The sequence below is a fragment of the Cherax quadricarinatus genome, chromosome 1 (genome assembly GCF_038502225.1).
Source record: "Cherax quadricarinatus isolate ZL_2023a chromosome 1, ASM3850222v1, whole genome shotgun sequence".
NCBI lineage: Eukaryota > Metazoa > Arthropoda > Malacostraca > Decapoda > Parastacidae > Cherax > Cherax quadricarinatus.
Window position 1 is genome coordinate 89,687,875 of NC_091292.1, and position 19,803 is coordinate 89,707,677.

Here is a 19,803-nt window from a genome sequence, read left to right on the forward strand (position 1 = left end):
CTAAAGCAAATATTGAATAACTTATATTTCATAAATGTATAACCCAGTTGTATAATTAGAGAAACCTTATCAAACTATGTTTTTATAGCATTACCTAATAGAATAATCCATTCTCTTGAATGCACTGTAACTCATCTAATGACCATATGAACTGTTACTGCACTACAGAGCATTGATTTGATTTATTTAGATCTGATTAATAAATTGTATGACTACATAGTAAATTGATCAGTTTCTTATATTATTCACTGTAATGTTACAAAATTGTAAACTATAATGCTTCAAAACTGAAATGTTCAAATTTCATTGTTTAAAATACTCAATTGTACTTGATATTGTAAATTGTTTACTGTAACTGTTGCCATTAAATCTATTATAGCTTAGATAATCTTAAGTGGCCTGGTGGCTAAAGCTCCCGCTTCACACACGGAGGGCCCGGGTTCGATTCCCGGCAGGTGGAAACATTCGACACGTTTCCTTACACCTGTTGTCCTGTTCACCTAGCAGCAAATAGGTACCTGGGTGTTAGTTGACTGGTGTGGGTCGCATCCTGGGGGACAAGATTAAGGACCCCAATGGAAATAAGTTAGACAGTCCTTGATGACGCACTAACTTTCTTGGGTTATCCTGGGTGGCTAACCCTCCAGGGTTAAAAATCCGAACGAAATCTTATCTTATCTTATCTTATCTTACAAGGGGCTTTTGACATGTACACCCAGCTACTATAATACCTTGTACAACTATGTATCATGTCCTAATAAACTATTATTATTATTATTATTATTATTATTATTAATTGGCACTTGATCATCATATGACCTTGGCATTCTGTATCTTATTAGGAAGCTCTCCAGGTCTGTTCTAAAAATCTTAAAAGTAAAAGTTAACAACCAAAAAACTAAACCGAATCTGAATTCACGTGAAAAAGTTAGTGGTTAGCGTCTAGCATTAGCTTCCGCTAATTTTTTCAGCTGTTTAGAGGTTTAGCGTTAGCAGAGCTAATTTTTTAGTTAGTGGATTAGTGGTCGAAGCTAGCTTTTCAGTTAGCTGTGCCCACCACTGCACATAGGCAACATTTAGGTATTATATCTTCAGTAGAATACAGAGCTGACAATGTATTGGAAACAACTGAAGCTGTGGAGATTTTAAGTTGTTTATTTTCTCAGCCTTGAAAGTGACAGATGAAGTGGAGATCTGAGGTTTTTAGTCCCTCAGCCTTGGAGGAGTGGAGAGGTCATCTTGAGCTGTTCAGTCCCTCAGCCGAGGTGGAAGGTGTCTTATTCATCAGTGTACGTACTAATTATTTTTGAATGCAAGTACAGGTACCATCCGACTTACGACCGAGTTTGGTTCCGACAAACCGGTTGTAAGTCGAAATGGACATAACATGAACCTTACTACTGAATATCAACATCCCATTTTTGTAATGACTTTATTTTATTGTTGTATTTTGATATTTCATTTTTTACTTTACTTTTTATGTTGTTGGTACTGTATTTTATAGTGTAAGGTTTAGGATAAACACTGTGTACAACACAAACAGTTATTTATTTCCCAGAAATTTGGCATAAAAAACACGGTCGTAAGTCGAATGGTCGTATGTCGAGCAGGTCGTAAGTCGGATGGTAGGTGTACAGTGGTACCTCGGGATACACACTTAATTCGTTCCAGAAGGCTGTTCGAGTGCTGATACCGAATGAATTTGTTCCCATAAGGAATAATGTAAATTGGATTAATCTGTTTCAGACCCTCAAAGATACACTTACAAAAGCACTTGCATAATTGTTCGAGTTTTGAGCTGTTCGTATCCCGAGCTACCACTGTATATGTATCATTGTTAATGTGATCCATCTGTATTCATTGTTGCTCATTTGACATTTTCTTTGGTAAGTGGATACCTTATTAATTGTTTTGCATAATAAGTAATATACAGTATTGGGAAAATTTAAAATATGATGATTGTTATTATGGTAGAAGCCTGATCTTTACAGAACTAAGGCTACATTATTTTATTTTCAAATTCTTTTCATTAGTACCTATCTCTTATTACAGGTCACAGTGCAAAAATGTCTTCAAGGTCTCCTAATCTACAGTTGCTTGGAGAAACTCTCACACGCTATTACAGACTTGCCTGTGAATTGTATAACACTTATCCCATTGGACGGTTCACCAATCAGCTTTCTAAGGGAAATTTGGAACTCAACTTGGCTGAAGTTGATATTGACCATTTGGAGGCATTATGCCATATGTTTCAAAACAAACTTTCTCCTTTGTATATTCACATCTATGTTTCAGCTCTAAAAGAAGGTAGAGTTGTGTATTTTAAGATTTGTTACTTTTTCAAATTAATTGTTTTCAATGGAGCATGCAGGGTTCAAGAACTTTGCATCACTCCAATAAAACTTTAATTTTTACCCTCTGATAATACTGTGGACCAACAATTAATACTACTGTATAGCTATATTCCTGATAATAGTGTGTTAGTAAAAAATCTTGTTAATCGAACTGAAGAACATGAGATAAATAGTGTTATATTTGTGGGAACTCCAAAAATGGAAAACAAATAATTTTTATTTTAATAATTCTAAATAATAATAATAATAATAATAATACTGTAATATAATTGTAGTTGGATACAATGTTGTGCATATAATTAAAATATGTACAGTACATTGAATGTAGCTAAAAAAAAAAAAAGGGTATGTATAAATCTTTTCTTACCTTAAATTCTGGTTGCTGGTGCATTGTTTTTCCTCATCCTCTGTTGTTATCATTGTTATCTACCTCTTTTTTCACTAGGAATTAAGCTTCCCAAACATTTCCTCTGTGATTTTTACTTCCTCAGCATCATCTAAGAGTTCATTCACATCTTGCTGAATATCACCAAAACCCACACCTGGCAATCACCATGCCAGACCTGACTACTGAGAAAACCCTCCAAAATTATTTATAATGCATGGCCATAATTTTTCCCAGCTTGTATATACTGTTGATTGGGGAACTTCATCCCATGTAATTTTGATGTAGGTTATTGCATCTTCATTTTTACATTTATGATAGAATTCAGGCACTCCAAGGTCTGGGTTAGTATCTGTTGCTGAGGAGATTCTGCACCACTTTTAAGTGCAACTACACATTGCACTTAAATGTTCTAATAACTCCTCAGTCCATTGAAAATATCAGGCATGTCATATTTGTGCTGGAAAAAAAAAAAGCTGACTGTGAGAATAAAATAATGCTTGAATCACTCTTTAAATAAGGCCTCACTCATCCATGATGTGCAGATTTCCAAATAACAGGCAAAGTGCACTTTTCAGTTGCTGGCTAATGTAAGTTCTGTACATGAATGGTATATGATACATTATGTCCTTGTATTGTGTTGATAAAGCCACTGGATGGTGAAACATCTACAAATAAAGATACCCAGATGTTGCATATGTGTCTAGTTCTTCATAATGTAAGTTCTACATGGCATCTTTTAATATACAGCATCAAACATTTGCTTTGCCTCATAGCCACCGTCAGAAATGATTTCTTACAATTGTTGAGGGGAATTTCCAGTGGAGGCATGATCAGCAGATGCACATTCACTCCTAAATTTAATATTATGCAGGCAATTGTACAATAACAAACACTCTTGTTCAGGCTTCCCTTACTGATTATAGTATGATAGAGCTTTCTTCGAGATCCCGGGGAAATTTAATTTGTAGACCTTTCTTGGTTTTCTGCTCATTCCATTCAATATTTTTTCTGCCTTATTTAGCTGTTGTGACCTATGTGTCATTCTTTTCAGGTCATAACCTGGGTTACTAATTACACAAGCTCTTATCTTCTAATTTACAGCCTCTCCTCACTTAGCGACATACAGTGGACCCCCGGTTAACGATTTTAATCCGTGCAAGAGGGCTCATCGTTATGCGAAATAATCGTTATGCGAATGAATTTTCCCCATAAGAAATAATGGAAATCAAATTAATCCGTGCAAGACGCCCAAAAGTATGAAAAAAATTTTTTTTTACCACATGAAATGTTAATTTTAATACACACAAACTGAAAAAGGCATGCACAATTAAATGACACTTACTTTTATTGAAGATCTGGTGATGATTGATGGGATGGGAGGAGGGGAGAGCATTATCTTCTTACTGTTTAGAAGGGGAATCCCCTTCCATTACGACTTGAGGTAGCAAGTCCTTTTCCGGGGTTACTTCCCTTCTTCTTTTAATGCCACTAGGACCAGCTTGAGAGTCACTGGACCTCTGTCGCACAACAAATCTGTCCATAGAGCTCTGTACCTCCCGTTCCTTTACGATTTGTCTAAAATGGGCCACAACATTGTCATTGAAATAGTCACCAGCACGGCTTGCAACAGCTGTGTCAGGGTGATTTTCATCTATAAAGGTTTGCAGTTCAACCCACTGTGCACATATTTCCTTAATCTTTGAAGTAGGCACAATGGATTCCACAACTGGCATAGGCTTCTCAGGGTTAGCCGCAAACCCTTCAAAATCTTTCTTAATTTCCATACTAATTCTCACCCTTTTTACCACAGGGTTGGCACTAGAAGCTTTCTTGGGGCCCATGGTCACTTATTTTCCAGAAACAGCACCGAAAACACTGTAATAATACGAAATATTCCGAGTGTATGCTTGGATGTTACCGCGGAGGCTGGCTGGTAAACAATGGGACGGCCGGCACATGTGAGGCTGGCTGAGGGCACATTGGACGCGTCTCGGACGAAAATCGGTAAGCGGGTTTTTAATCGGTATGCGCGGCAAAAATTTTGCGATAAAAGTAATCGGTATGCGGAAAAATCGCTATGTGATGCCATCGTTATGCGGGGGTCCACTGTACTCGTTTACCGATGACTCAGACTTACAATGGGCTCTCTGGTCAGTAATCATACCAGAATACAGTGGTACCTCGAGTTACGAACTTAATTAGTTCCAGAAGGCTGTTCGAGTGCCGATACCGAACGAATTTGTTCCCATAAGGAATAATGCAAATTAGATCAGTCCGTTTCAGACCCCCAAAAATACACTTACAAAAGCACTTACAAAAATACACTTACATAATTGTTCGAGTTGGGAGCTGTTCGAAACTCGAGGTACCACTGTAATGTATGTTAGAGCAGATTTCCTCTATTCTGTTTATTACAATATACAGTACACTACTGTATAAACATTTAAAAATACAGTGGACCCCCAGTTTACGATATTATTTCATTCCAGAAGTATGTTCAGGTGCCAGTACTGAACGAAATTGTTCCCATAAGGAATATTGTGAATTAGATTAGTCCATTTCAGACCCCCAAACATACACGTACAAACGCACTTACAAAAATACACTTACATAATCGGTCGCATTGGGAGGTGATCGTAAAGCGGGGGTCCACTGTACGTATACAGTAGACCATCATTTAACACGAGTTTATTTGGCACAGTTCGGGTATAGCACGATTGAAGAATTGTGGCGCAATTTTATGTAACACTTCGGTATATTAATTTAACACCACCCACCCACACCACCCTCCCAGCCTTCAGTTCGGTTCATACATGTGTAGGACGATGATACTCGGAAGCTTGCTGTGTTTCTTTACACACGTATTTTAATTGCCATATCTTAAATTTGCCAAGCAATCATGGCACCCAGTAGGCATATACAAGTGTTGCTGAAAGTGGCAAGAAAAGATTTAAGCAGTTAAGTCTTAGAGTTAACGAAGAAAACAGAGATATTAGACAAGAGATAACTTGTGGCTGTAATGATTCATCACTGTGCACATAAAATGAGGCAAATATGAGTTTGTGTGATTGCCTCACTGACTTACTGAATGACTTGCTGAATGACTTACTGAATGACTGAATGACTTACTGAATGACTGAATGCCTTACTGACTTGACTGATGACTTACTGACTTGACTGAATGAGTTACTGACTTGACTGACTGACAGTGACTTGACTGAATGACTTACTGACTTGACTGAATGACTTACTGACTTGACTGAATGACTTACTGACTTGACTGAATAACTTACTAACTTGACTGAATGACTTGACTGACTGAATGAATGAATGACTTGACTGACTGACTGAATGACTTGACTGACTTACTGAATGACTTAAAGTTAGACTTTTTCACTGAAGAGGACCTTGAAATGGTGTTTAGAGCAGCTGATGACTTATTGTCAGTTGTATAATGTATTGCAGGGTAAAATAGACCTAACACACCATTTTCAGGAATGTAACTACCGTGTTAAATGACGGTCTACTGTACTAAAAATGTTATAAATGGTACAAGGGTGAAATTAAAGCATTATCAAAGATAGTTGACATAAACCCACTACCATTGTAGTATGCTCCTCGTTTAGCAACGAATTCATTTACTGAAGTAGTATTAGAAACAGAACTCCATTGTTAAGTGAGGAGAGGCTGTATTTTAACCTGTAAATGGTCCAAACGTATATATATGTTCTTACCACTAGTGCCCCGAACGTATATTTACGTTTTATTTTTCATTCCTTCAAAATTGGCGCAATAGGCCTGAATTGCCTGGACACCAGAGAATGGGTCTGCATACTCAGTGTGTGCCATATGAAAAAAATTGGGGATGCCTGGGTATTGCATGGTAGCACCAGTTACATTCAGGTCCATCTTGGGTCAACATCATGGCACATCATCATGATTCACTAATGCCTCGTCGTATCAGCACTCTACTATTCGAGGAAAGTGATATAGAACGTGAGTTTAGTGGATTTGACACAGATGTGGCCACTAATAATCAAGGAATTGGTGAAAATATCAACGATAACCCAGATGATCCTCAGCCCATCACCTCTGGGGTGGCCAGTGTGGCCACACCAGACCCTGGGCCAAGCACCTCTGGGGTAGCCAGTGTGGCCACACCAGACCCTGGGCCAAGCACCTCTGGAGTAGCAAGTGTTACCCATAGGCAACTACGCAAGAGGAAACTATCGTTTTCTTGGTGTTTTAGTGATAATGATCTTCATTATTCACCAGTGAAGTGTGCTTTTAGGTGTTGTCACCTACGTTCAGGCATTGTGCCATATGCAGTCCCCAAGGGTTGTGGCAGGTCACGATCCAAAACCCCAGCCATTGATAGTGAAGGTGAATATGCAGAGATGGGGGGAGTAGTGGTGGGTGGCATGGTGCCTGGACCACATTGCGCAGTGGGTGGACTACCCGGCACTTCCTCAACCATGTGCTGCCTCCACTCCTGTCCCCCCTCCTGCCCCCTCCACACCCCATTCCACAGGTCCGCCCTGCACAATGTGACTGAGAGTGGAAGATTAAGACACTTATGCAGCATATGGGAATCTTTATTCAGGAAACGTTTCGCCACACAGTGGCTTCATCAGTCCAGTACAAAGAGGAAGGCGTAAGGAGAGGAGGAGTATGAGGTAATCAGTCCCTCAACCTGGAGTCGATGTGTTCAGTCCATCAATCTTGTAGAATGTACAGCATAGGGCCGTAGACGTGGCTTATATACTGCAGCATCATGGGATCTTGTTACAAAGAATTCTTCAACACTTGTTCAACCTTTGGACGAAGACCTACTTCGACTAGTGGATGGTACCACTATGACCCCGCCTCCACCTGCTTCACCTCACCTCACTACAGTATATAAGCCACGTCTACGGCCCTATGCTGTACATTCTACAAGATTGATGGACTGAACACATCGACTCCAGGTTGAGGGACTGATTACCTCATACTCCTCCTCTCCTTACGCCTTCCTCTTTGTATTGGACTGATGAAGCCACTGTGTGGCGAAACGTTTCCTGAATAAAGATTCCCATATGCTGCATAAGTGTCTCAATCTTCAACTTGTCGGTTTTTCAGACCATTCATCACAACTGTCAGACACTGCAGCATCATGGGATCTTGTTACAAAGAATTCTTCAACACTTGTTCAACCTTTGGACGAAGACCTACTTCGACTAGTGGATGGTACCACTATGACCCCGCCTCCACCTGCTTCACCTCACCTCACTACAGTATATAAGCCACGTCTACGGCCCTATGCTGTACATTCTACAAGATTGATGGACTGAACACATCGACTCCAGGTTGAGGGACTGATTACCTCATACTCCTCCTCTCCTTACGCCTTCCTCTTTGTATTGGACTGATGAAGCCACTGTGTGGCGAAACGTTTCCTGAATAAAGATTCCCATATGCTGCATAAGTGTCTCAATCTTCAACTTGTCGGTTTTTCAAACCATTCATCACGACTGAGAGTGGAACTGGACACAAAGTATATTCGTGCCACAGCCTTTTGATTTTGATGCGAGTGGAAGTGGCATCCTGCCAGAATGTCCCATAACGAATGAGTCTACAGAGTTACTTTTTCCAGTTATACTTTGACGAGCCTATAATGAACTTGATAGTGACCCAGACGAACAATTATTACCGCTATATCATGGACAATACAGCAGAGGTTGGGGAATCATCATGGCTGCACAGGTGGAAAGATACAACAGTGGCTGAAATGTATTTATTCCTTGCCACTGTTATGCTTATGCCACATACCTATAAGAACAATATACGTAACTACTGGGCCACAGACTACTTTATCAGTACTCCTGTCTTCTGTGACCTTCTTCCCTGCAACAGATTCATTCTGTTGCTATGAATGTTGCACTTCTCATACAGGAATATGCCCAATAGAAATGACCTGTACAAAATCTGGAAAGTGTTTATATGAAGCAGAAATTCAGTGCATATATTTTTATCCCTTCAAGAACATTGTTGTTGATGAATCCTTGAGTTTGTTTAAGGGACACCTATCATTCAAGCAATATATACCAAACAAATGTCATCGCTTTGGTATAAAACTCTTTGTTATGTGTGACTGTGAGAGTGGTCTTGTGTTGGATGTCATTGTATACACTGGGAGAAACACACTTGACAATACCAGGCACATGTTGGGCATTTCTGGTGATGTTGTTTGCAAGATGATGGAACCATACCTTGGCATTGGCCATACATTGTACACAGACAACTGGTATACAAGCCCTATGCTCGCTGATTTTCTATGTGTGAACAATACTGATATGTGTGGAACAGTGAGAAGGAATAGAAAACATATGCCAAGGTTCAGTGGAGGCAGTGTTGAAGGTGCAGTGCAGGTGTTTTATGCCAGTGACATCATGGCACTGACATGGCATGACAAACGGGATGTGACATTGCTGTCAACGATCCACAGAAACGAGATGGTACGAACAGACAAAGTGAACCAGGACACCAATGAACGTATTGTCAAGCCAACTGTTGTAGTCGACTATATGAACAATATGTGACTAGTTGACAAGTGTGACGTGATGATAGGGTTCGTTGACTATGTGCATAGGAGTCGCAAGTGGTATATAAAACTGTTTTTCCACCTTGTAGACATTGCAGTACTCAATGTATTCATTATGTACGTTTTGCAGAATTTTCTCTGAATGTTGTAAAAAAAGATAGCAAAAAAGTATGGTACCACACCTGTACCTGCCCCTCAACAGCGACTTGCCCCCCAACCACAACCACATCCAGTGGGGGAAATGCCAGACCGAATCATCCCTAATTGTCACTAGCTGGTACCAATACCACCTACCCCAGAGAAGAATCATTCCCAGGAAAAGTTTGTTGTGTGTGCTACCACCACAAAATGACCCCAACAGCGGGACACACGATTCGTATGTCACCAGTGTGGAGTGGCACTATGTTCGAATTCATGCTTCATGGAGTATCATACAATCGTGGAAGTCTAGAAACATAAGTGGGACATGTAAATACTTGTATATAGTTGTAGATAATAGAATGTGATTCAGTTGGGTGTGCAAAAATCACCTACCAGTGTGTACATGTGTGTTTGTAACAATATGATAATAATTTAGTACATAATATTGGTGTATAAATAGCAATTGGCATTGAAATCAAAAGATTTACTATAAAACATAAGTACAGTATCATATAAAAACCAAGAAAAGTAAAAGAAAAAAATGGAAAAAACGGTAAACATGTAGAATTTCTGCAAGCGGCAACACTCCATGTTGCTGTCAGGTGATTGCCAAGTGCCAACTTTGCAGCCTCATATCTCAGTAAGTACAGACCCTAATTTTTTTTTTATCCTATAACACTTACAAAAATGTGCTCTTTATTTCTATAAAAAAAAAAAAATTCTCAAAATATTCAGGGCACTGGGCGAGAGAACATATATATACATTTGGACCGTTTACGGGTTAATCATATTAATTGTTGCTTCACTGAGACCAAAGGCTTGTGCTGTCTCCATTATACATGCACCACTTTTAAGCTTATCTAAAATCTCATTTATTTTCAAAACACCTAGACTATGTGCTTATTCTTCTTTTCTTCTTCTTGGAACCTCCAGCATCACTTGTATTCCTCTTGAGTGCCATGGTTACTATCTGGAGATGAGATGGGCTGATGAAAACATTGAAAATTGATGAAGTAACAAACAACTGAGTAACGTATGAGATGCATGTACAGTGGAACCTAGGTTTTCGTATGCCCTGGTTTTCATAAGATTTGGTTTTTGACAACTTTTTTTGTTGAAATTTTGTCCCAGTTTTCATACATCCGCTCGGTTTTTGTGGAGTTGACAATGGTCAGCTGTACCAAATGCATCCACCTGCCCGCACCCACACAAAGCATACCACACGCTCTGACTCAGTCTGCCTTTGTTTGTCATTGAGTGAGCATTACCTCATGTGTTCATCCGAAACATTTCATAATAATCCACTGTTTTTTGTACTTATTTATTGAGTGCGACTGCTAAATAAGCCACCATGGGGCCAAAGAAAGTTCCGAGTGTCAGCCCGTTGATAAAGAAGGCGAGAAACATGATGGAATTCCAGAAAGAACTCGTAGCAAAGTACGAAAGTAGTGTACGCATGGCCAATCTCGCCAGGATGTACGGGAAGTCCGCATCAATGATCAGTTCCATCCTGGTGAAGAAAAAAGAAATCATGAAAGCTGATGTTGCAAAAGGGGTAAATGCGCTAACGAAACAGTGATCACAAACAATTGAAGATGTTGAGAAGTTGTTGTTGGTGGGGATCAACGAAAAACAGTTAGTGGGAGATAGTGTTGTGGAGTCGATGATTTGTGAAAAGGCAAGGCAGTTGCATGCGGATCTCGCAAAGAAAATGCCTGGAATAAGTGCTGCTGTTAGTGAATTTAAGGCCAGCAGAGACTGGTTCAACAAATTCAAGAAGCGAACTGGCATACACAGTGTGGTAAGGCAGGGCGAGGCTGCAAGTTCGGACAAACGTGGGGCCAAAGAATTCATTGATGAATTCAAGGAGTACGTAGAGGCTGATGGATTCTTTCCCTAAAACGTCTTCAATTGTGATGAAATAGGCCTCTTTTGGAAGAAGGATTGGCTCTTTTGTTCTGTGGTAACACTAGTGGGGATTTCAAAGTGAAGCCTTTACTGGTGTATCATTCTGAAAATCCCCGAGTGTTCAAGAAACACAATGTCATCAAGAGTAAATTGTATGTGATGTGGAAGGTTAACAATAAGGCATGGGTCATGAGGCAAATTTTCATTGAGTGGGTCAATGAAGCGTTCGGCCCGAGTGTGAGGAAATACCTCCTGGAAAAGCATTTGCCACTCAAATGCCTCCTGGTAATGGACAATGCTCCTTCTCATCCTCCAGGCTTGGAAGACCAATTGTTGGAGTTTAGTTTCATCACAGTGAAGTTCTTGCCCCCTAATACCACTCCTCTTGTCCAGCCCATGGACCAGCACGTCATTTCAAACTTCAAAAAACTACACACAAAAGCAGTGTTTCAAAAGTGCTTTGAATTGACTCTAAAAGAAGTCTGGAGGAATCACTTCAGTATCCTCCACTGCATAAGCCTTATAGATAAGGCTTGGCAGGGAGCGATTTCCAGGACGATTAACTCTGCTTAGAGAAAATTGTGGCCAGAATGTGTCCTCAAGAAGGATTTTGAAGGGTTTGAGGCTGACCCTGATGACCCTATGCTTATTGTGGAATCTATTGTGTCTGGGGCAGTCCATGGGGTTGAGTGTGAGTGGCCAGGATGTGGAAGAGTTGGTGGATGATCACAGGGAAGAGCTAACCACTGAAGAGCTGCAAGAGTGTGCAGAAATGGGGTTAAATCCAAGTGGGGATCTGTAACAAGTGGCGTTCCACAGAGGTCAGTCTTAGGTCCGTTGTTGTTTGTAATATATATCAATGACCTTGATGAGGGAATTACTAATGAAATGAGCAAATTTGCCGATGACACAAAGATTTGTAGGATAATTGATTCAAATGTAGATATCAGGGAACTTCAGGAGGATTTAGACAAATTCAGTACCTGGGCAGAAAAGTGGCAGATGCAGTTCAATGTAGATAAATGCAAGGTTTTGAACCCGGGGTAGTGTCCATAACTCTAGCACTTATAAGTTAAATCATGTAGAACTTAGCTGTAACAGATTGCGAAAAGGACTTGGGAGTTATGGTAAGCAGCAACCTTAACCCTTTCAGGGTTTCTGACGTAGTAGTACGGCTTAGGCACCAGGGTTATTGACGTACTAGTACGTGTAAATTCTAGCGCCTTCAAATCTAGCGAGAGAAAGCTGGTAGGCCTACATATGAAAGAATGGGTCTATGTGGTCAGTGTGCACAGTATAAAATAAGTCCTGCAGCACACAGTACGTAATGAGAAAAAAAAGACTGACCGTGTTTTTGGTTTAAAACAGCGACTTTGCACTGTATTTTTGCATGGTATTTATTGTTGTATTCTAGTTTTCCTGGTTTCATTTTATAGAATGGATGATATATTACAGAAATGGAGATGATTTTGATTGGTTTCACAATGAAAAGTACCTTGAAATTGAGCTCAAAGTAGCAGAAATGTTCGATTTTTGCCAAAGTTCAAAAGTAAACAAATCATGCCACGCATCCAAAACATGTCAACTGGTGAGTGTAATATTCTTTCACAAGTGCACTGATATTATTTATACCATTTCTACACTAATGCAGTAGTCTACGTAACAGTAAATCTTCTATTTTTTGTGAGAATAAAAATTCAAAGTGGAAAGCAAAAGAAATATAAGAGGGGCCTGGGGACGTGACTAATGAACAGAGGAAATGTTATTTTAGTGCCAGGAATGTCTTTCTTGTTTATTCTGGACCCTATTTGGAAATTGGCATCTTTTGAAATTTGTGTGAAATTGGCAAAATTGCTAAGTTCTGATGACTTTATTGGATAGTTGAAATCCGTAAATGGGTGGTTTCTTGTACTCATTCGATAGAAAAAAATGGAGTTCTAGCGAAATAGTTATGATTTTTGTTGACTAGTACACTGGAATTGGCCGAAAATAGGGCTCAAAGTGGGCGAAATCGCCGATAAACATCGTAAACATCGTCGAGACCGCTAACTTCGCGAGAGCATAATTCCGTAAGTTTTCCATCAAATTTCATACTTTTGGTGTCATTATGATGGAGAAAAGATTCTCTATCTTTTCATAAGAAAAAATAATTATTTTTTCCAAAAAAAATTCGAGCCTGAGAACAAGTTTAGAAGGCCTCTCGACCCTGAAAGGGTTAAATCAAGACAGCAATGCCTAAGCGTACGTAATAAGGCAAACAGATTACTGGGATTTATATCAAGAGGTGTAAGCACAGAAGTCCAGCAGTTATATTACAGCTTTATACATCATTAGTAAGGCCTCACCTAGATTATGCAGCTCAGTTCTGGTCCCCATATTACAGAATGGACATGAATTCATTAGAAAACACTCAGCGTAGAATGACTAAATTAATACATAGCATTAGAAATCCCATATGAAGAGAGATTGAAGACCCTTAATTCCTTGACTGTCACAACCCCAAATCCTGAGGTGTCTCCTGGTGTCGCAAAATGCCCATTTACTGATTTCAACTACCTAATAATGTGGTCAGAAATTTGCAATTTGGCCAATTTCACGAAAACTAAAAAATATGACAATTTCAAAATAAGGTCCAGAATGAACAATGCAGACATTCCAGGCTCTAAAATAACGTTTTCTTTGTTCATCAGTCACGTCTCCAGGCCCCTCTGATATTACTCTTGCTTTCTATTTTGAATTTTTATTCAAACAAAAAATATTAGACTTACTATTATGCAGACTACTGCAATGCTGTAATAACTGTATAAATAACATCAACCCATTCATGACTGCATATTAGAATGGCTAGTTGGACATTTATTGGACAATGGCATCATTTGTTTACTTTTGAACATTGGCAAAAATCAAACATTTCCCCTACTTTGAGCTCCATTTCTAGGTTTTTTTTATAGTAAAATCAATCAAAAACACCTCTATTTCTGTAATATGTTTTCCATTCTATCAAATGAGACCAAGAAAACGAGAATACAACCATAAATACTATACGAAAATAGACCACAAAGTCGGCATTTTAATTAAAAAAAACGGTCGGAGTTTTTTTTTTTCTCATTATGCACTGCGTGCTCCAGGATTTTTTTTATATGGTGCACACTGACCACACAGACCCATTCTCTCACATGTGGGCCTACCAGCTTTCTCCTGCTTGATTTGAAGCCGCTAGAATTTATGAGTACATGTACGTCAAACACGGCACCTCGTAAAACGTATATATACGGCCGCGACAGTCAAAGGGTTAAAAGCCTATGTAATGTAGTGTATGTTTTGCTCCATTATTGTTCAAATTTCATAGTACAATCTCTTAGTAATTAAATAATCAACTACCTCATTTTGTGACTTTACTAGTAAGCATAAGTCACCTTATGTAATTTTCTTATTTACTATTGTTTGCTTAAATATTAGCTGAATTGATACTTTCTCTGTTCATATTACTACCTCATATTTTTTTAAATACTATCAACTGATATTACTTACTAAAATTAATAATTACCATTTTTACTATCAATACAATTTACTCTTAACATTTTTGACATTTAATAACCATTACTTGTCTAATTACCTTAACCTGTTTTAATACCACATTTACTATCTTAGAGTACAGTGGACCCCCGGTTAACGATTTTAATCCGTGCAAGAGGGGTAATTGTTATGCGAAATAATCGCTATGTGAATGAATTTTCCCCATAAGAAATAATGGAAATCACATTAATCCGTGCAAGACACCCAAAAGTATGAAAAAAAAAATTTTACCACATGAAATATACATTTTCCCACACACAAAGAGAAGGATACATGCACAATAGTAGAGTAGTACATGCACAGTATATATTGTGCATGTACTAGTCTACTAAATGAAGAATAAATGACACTTACCTTTATTGAAGATGCAGCAATGACTGATGAGACACTGTGTCCTGGGAGTGCCTTTTCCTCCTGAGTACTGTAGGTCCTGTTTGGCATTTTCTTCCAGAACAGGCCTTATCACACTGTGTATGCCACTACGATTCTTAAATCTCTCAAACCAACCTTTGCTGGCTTTAAATTCACCAATATGAGCACTAGTTCCAGGCATTTTTCCCTGTTCACCTGAGTGTTAGTCGACTTGTGTGGGTTGCATCCTGGGAGACAAGATTAAGGACCCCAATGGAAATAAGTTAGACAGTCATCGATGACACTGACTTTTTTGGGTTATCCTGGGTGGCAAATCCTCTGGGGTTAATTGTTTCTTGGTATTCTCAATAAGCCACACCAACAACGGTGCTACAGCAGCAGCAGCAGCTGACAGTGCAGCAGCAGCAGCAGCTGACAGTGCAGCAGCAGCAGCAGCTGTACCACCAATAGTAGCGATGGTTGATTGGGGTTTGTTATACAACCTGGCCAGCTCGGAGACATGCACTCCACTTTCATACTTATCAATGATCTTTTTCTTAATCTCTATTGTAATTCTCACCCTTATTGCTGTAGGGTTGGCACTAGAAGCTTTCTTGGGGCCCATGGTCACTTATTTTCCAGAAAAAGCACCGAAAACACTGTAATAATACGAAATATTCCGATTGTATGCTTGGATGTTACCGCGGAGGCTGGCTGGTAAACAATGCCACCGGCGGAACATGTGAGCGTGGCTCAGGCCGCACATTGGACGCGTCTCGGACGAAAATCGGTAAGCGGGTTTTTAAGCGGTATGTGAGGCAAAATTTTTGCAATTAAAGTAAGCGGTATGCGAAATAATCGCTATGTGATGCCATCGTTATGCGGGGGTCCACTGTTTCTGACGTATAAATACGTCTTACGAGCCAATGTTTCTGACGTATTTATACGCATAAATTCTAGCAGCTTCAAATCAAGCAGGAGAAAGCTGGTAGGCCCACATGTGAGAGAATGGGTCTCCATGGTCAGTGTGCACCATATAAAAAAAATCGGGGAGCCAGTGGTGCATTGTGGGAATGCCATTTCAGTTGTCCTTTTTCAGCATGTCTAGCGGTAAGAAATATGTGATTCCCCAGCAAATCTGGGACTCTTCTCTTCCCAAGTGATGCTCTAACACAGATGGAAGTGTCAGTGAAGATCAATTTCATGATTTGGAGGAGGAGGAGGAGGAGGGTGAAGAGGAGGAGGAGGAGGAGGAGGAGGGTGAAGAGGAGGAGGAGGAGGAGGAGGAGGAGGAGGAGGAGGAGGAGGAGGGTGAGGAGGAGGAGGAGGAGGAGGAGGAGGTGGAGGAGGCGGAGGAGGAGGAGGAGGAGGAGGAGGAGGAGGAGGAGGAGGAGGAGGAGGAGGAGGAGGAGGAGGAGGAGGAGGAGGAGGAGGAGGAGGAGGAGGAGGAGGAGGAGGAGGAGGAGGAGGAGGAGGAGGAGGAGGAGGAGGAGGAGGAGGAGGAGGAGGAGGAGGAGGAGGAGGAGGAGGAGGAGGAGGAGGAGGAGGAGGAGGAGGAGGAGGAGGAGGAGGAGGAGGAGGAGGAGGAGGAGGAGGAGGAGTAGGAGGAGGAGGAGGAGGAGGAGGAGGAGGAGGAGGAGGAGGAGAAGGAGGAGTAGGAGGAGGAGGAGGAGGAGGAGGAGGAGGAGGAGGAGGAGGAGGAGGAGGAGGAGGAGGAGGAGGAGGAGGAGGAGGAGAAGGAGGAGGAGGAGGAGGAGGAGAAGGAGGAGGAGAAGGAGGAGGAGAAGGAGGAGGAGAAGGAGGAGGAGAAGGAGGAGGAGAAGGAGAAGGAGGAGGAGAAGAAGGAGGAGGAGAAGGAGGAGGAGAAGGAGGAGGAGAAGGAGGAGGAGAAGGAGGAGAAGGAGGAGAAGGAGGAGGAGGAGAAGGAGGAGGAGGAGAAGGAGGAGGAGAAGGAGGAGGAGGAGAAGGAGGAGAAGGAGGAGGAGGAGGAGGAGGAGGAGGAGGAGGAGGAGGAGGAGGAGGAGAAGGAGGAGGAGGAGGAGGAGGAGGAGGATGATGATGATGATGATGATGATGATGTTTGTTTGTTTTTGTAAAAAAGTTTTGTAAACAATATATTGATAATTATGTTTGTGTGCTTATTGTGTTGTATACAACGAGTGTATATATATACATTGCACCTTACTTTGGTCTCATAGGCCACATAAGTTATGTGAAAAAATAAAATAGTGAAAAAAACAAAAAACCTTCAATTACAAGTAAACTAAAGTTTATCGGGTGAGCAGCAGTCGCCGCTGTTGCCATACGCGGCTCATTTTCTGCAAACTTCACGGCTCTATATCTCGGTAAGTACCGATGGCAAAAATTTTTTTTTGGGACTAAAACACTCAGAAAAATAATCTTAACATTTTCATAAGAAAAAATAATTTTTTTTTTTGAATATTTGGCGACATAGAATGACAGTTTCAGAGAGGGGCCTGAAACAGTCAAAGGGTTAATTACCTTGTACTGCCAAATAACCTCAAGTATAACTACCAGTGCAATACTGAATGAAATAAACATTACTTTTTTTTTCAAAATTTTTGTACACTCGTGACTTAGATTTTGGCTTACTGAAAGGGTTAAACACCATATTTACTACCAGTCAATTTTACTTTTGTACATTAATCATTATTTTATACTTCCCATAACATTTTGTTGCCAAATTTCCAAGTTTGTATATTCAACTCCAACCTTTATATTATCCTTTGTACCTGTCTACCATCTTACTATCATATTATAACCAAGACATTGCCATTGTTATTTTTTACTTATTATTCTTTTGGTACTTTAATTGTGAATTTTATTTTGTCAATTTAAATCTAGTTATACTCTTGATCTTGTCAACAACCTATACCAGACCCTAGTGCAATTGCAAGTACCATTTCAATTTGTATTTTTATATTATAAGTTTATATTATAAGTCCTACTCTAAGATTGTTTTCATATCTTAGTGACTATATTCTGTGTGCAATTAGTGTATATTTCAATTACATTATTGTTCAAGGCCCTTAACTATCTTTTGCTAACTAGTACCAACTACCTCATATATTTTTTTTTCTACTTTTTTTATTCTTTTGCTACCTTAACTTGTGTATTTTATCTCGTCAATTTAAATCTAGTTATACTCTAATTCTTGTAAACAACTTATATAACACCTTAATGCAATTACAACTGAGAGTCTTGTGCCTTTTTTATATCATTAGATTAAACTCAGTTGTACTATAGCTCATTCTAGCTCAATACATAGTCAATACCAAATTCATTATATTAGACCATAGTGTAATTACTAGTGAGAGCCTGGTGCTATTTTTAATTTGTATTTTTATATTATTAGATTAAACCTAGTTGTACTATAGCTCATTCTAGCTCAATACATAGACTATACCAAAGTCATTACATTAGACCTTAGTGCAATTACAAGTGAGAGTCTTGTGCTATTTTTAATTTGTATTTTTATATTATTAGTTTATACCTAGTTGTACTTTAGCTCATTCCAGCACAACACATAGACAACACCAACTTCATTATGTGTATTAGTGACTATACTCTACATGACCAAAATGCTATAGCTATATACTTGTCCAAACTTCCCACCACTACAGATATCAGTACTAAAACTCAACACACAACTCAGGATATAAATAACCATAATTTAAACCTAGAAGATGATTGATCATTTAAAAACTGTTGACCCTGATCTAAACCTCCATAATCTGACACACAATCAAAACCTATTGGAAAGTAACTGCCTTTACTACACAGCATCACAAGCCAGCACTATCCTAAACAATGCTAAAAGTCTATCAGTACTTAACTACAACATCAGGTCCTTAAGCAAACACTATGATGACCTCCTGGCACTCCTTGAATCACTAAAGACACCCTTCTCCTGCATTATTCTTACTGAGACCTGGCTTAAGCAGGGCACAATAGATATCTACCCTCTACCAGGATACACAGCAATCCACAACTGCAGACCATACCAAGTTGGGGGTGGTATTGCAATCTATTACTCTAACCAATTATCTTGTATTAGCACCACTTGCTTTAGTGATGAATATGGAGAATACATTTTTGCTAATTTTACTGTAAAAAACCTTAAGACGCCTATAACAATCGGTGCCATTTACCGGATACCCCACACAAACATCCCAAATTTCAGTGAGAAATTAAAGGCACTAATAACAAACAGACAAATGAATAAGCACCACCTTCTCTTAGCTGGAGACTTCAACATCAACCTTGGCCTACTAGATGATCAGCCTGTAACTGATTTCATCAACAATATGAACAACACACTTCTCATACCAACAATAACTAAACCAACCAGGCTCACTGAAACAAGTGCAACCATAATAGACCACATATGGACCAATATACTAGCCCCCCTTAAATCAGGGATAATCACAGATAGCACTACAGACCACTACCCTACCTTCCTCTTGACAAACATTAGTAAACCA

The 19,803-nt window shown here is 39.6% G+C and overlaps 1 protein-coding gene across 5 annotated transcripts in view; it reads left to right on the forward strand.

The window, feature by feature from the left end:
• Nucleotides 1-19,803, forward strand: part of LOC128689532 (uncharacterized) — a 129,438-nt gene that overhangs the window by 17,307 nt on the left and 92,328 nt on the right. For 3 of the 5 annotated variants that reach the window (XM_070083721.1, XM_070083715.1, XM_070083736.1), the window contains exons 2-3: nucleotides 1,167-1,289; nucleotides 2,053-2,307. In XM_070083721.1, coding sequence (XP_069939822.1) covers nucleotides 2,067-2,307 — 241 coding nt within the window. In that variant the 5' untranslated portion in view covers nucleotides 1,167-1,289; nucleotides 2,053-2,066. Of the gene's footprint in view, nucleotides 1-1,166; nucleotides 1,290-2,052; nucleotides 2,308-19,803 lie in introns of those variants that run through there. The other 2 variants (XM_070083726.1, XM_070083744.1) reach the window with 2 other exon arrangements.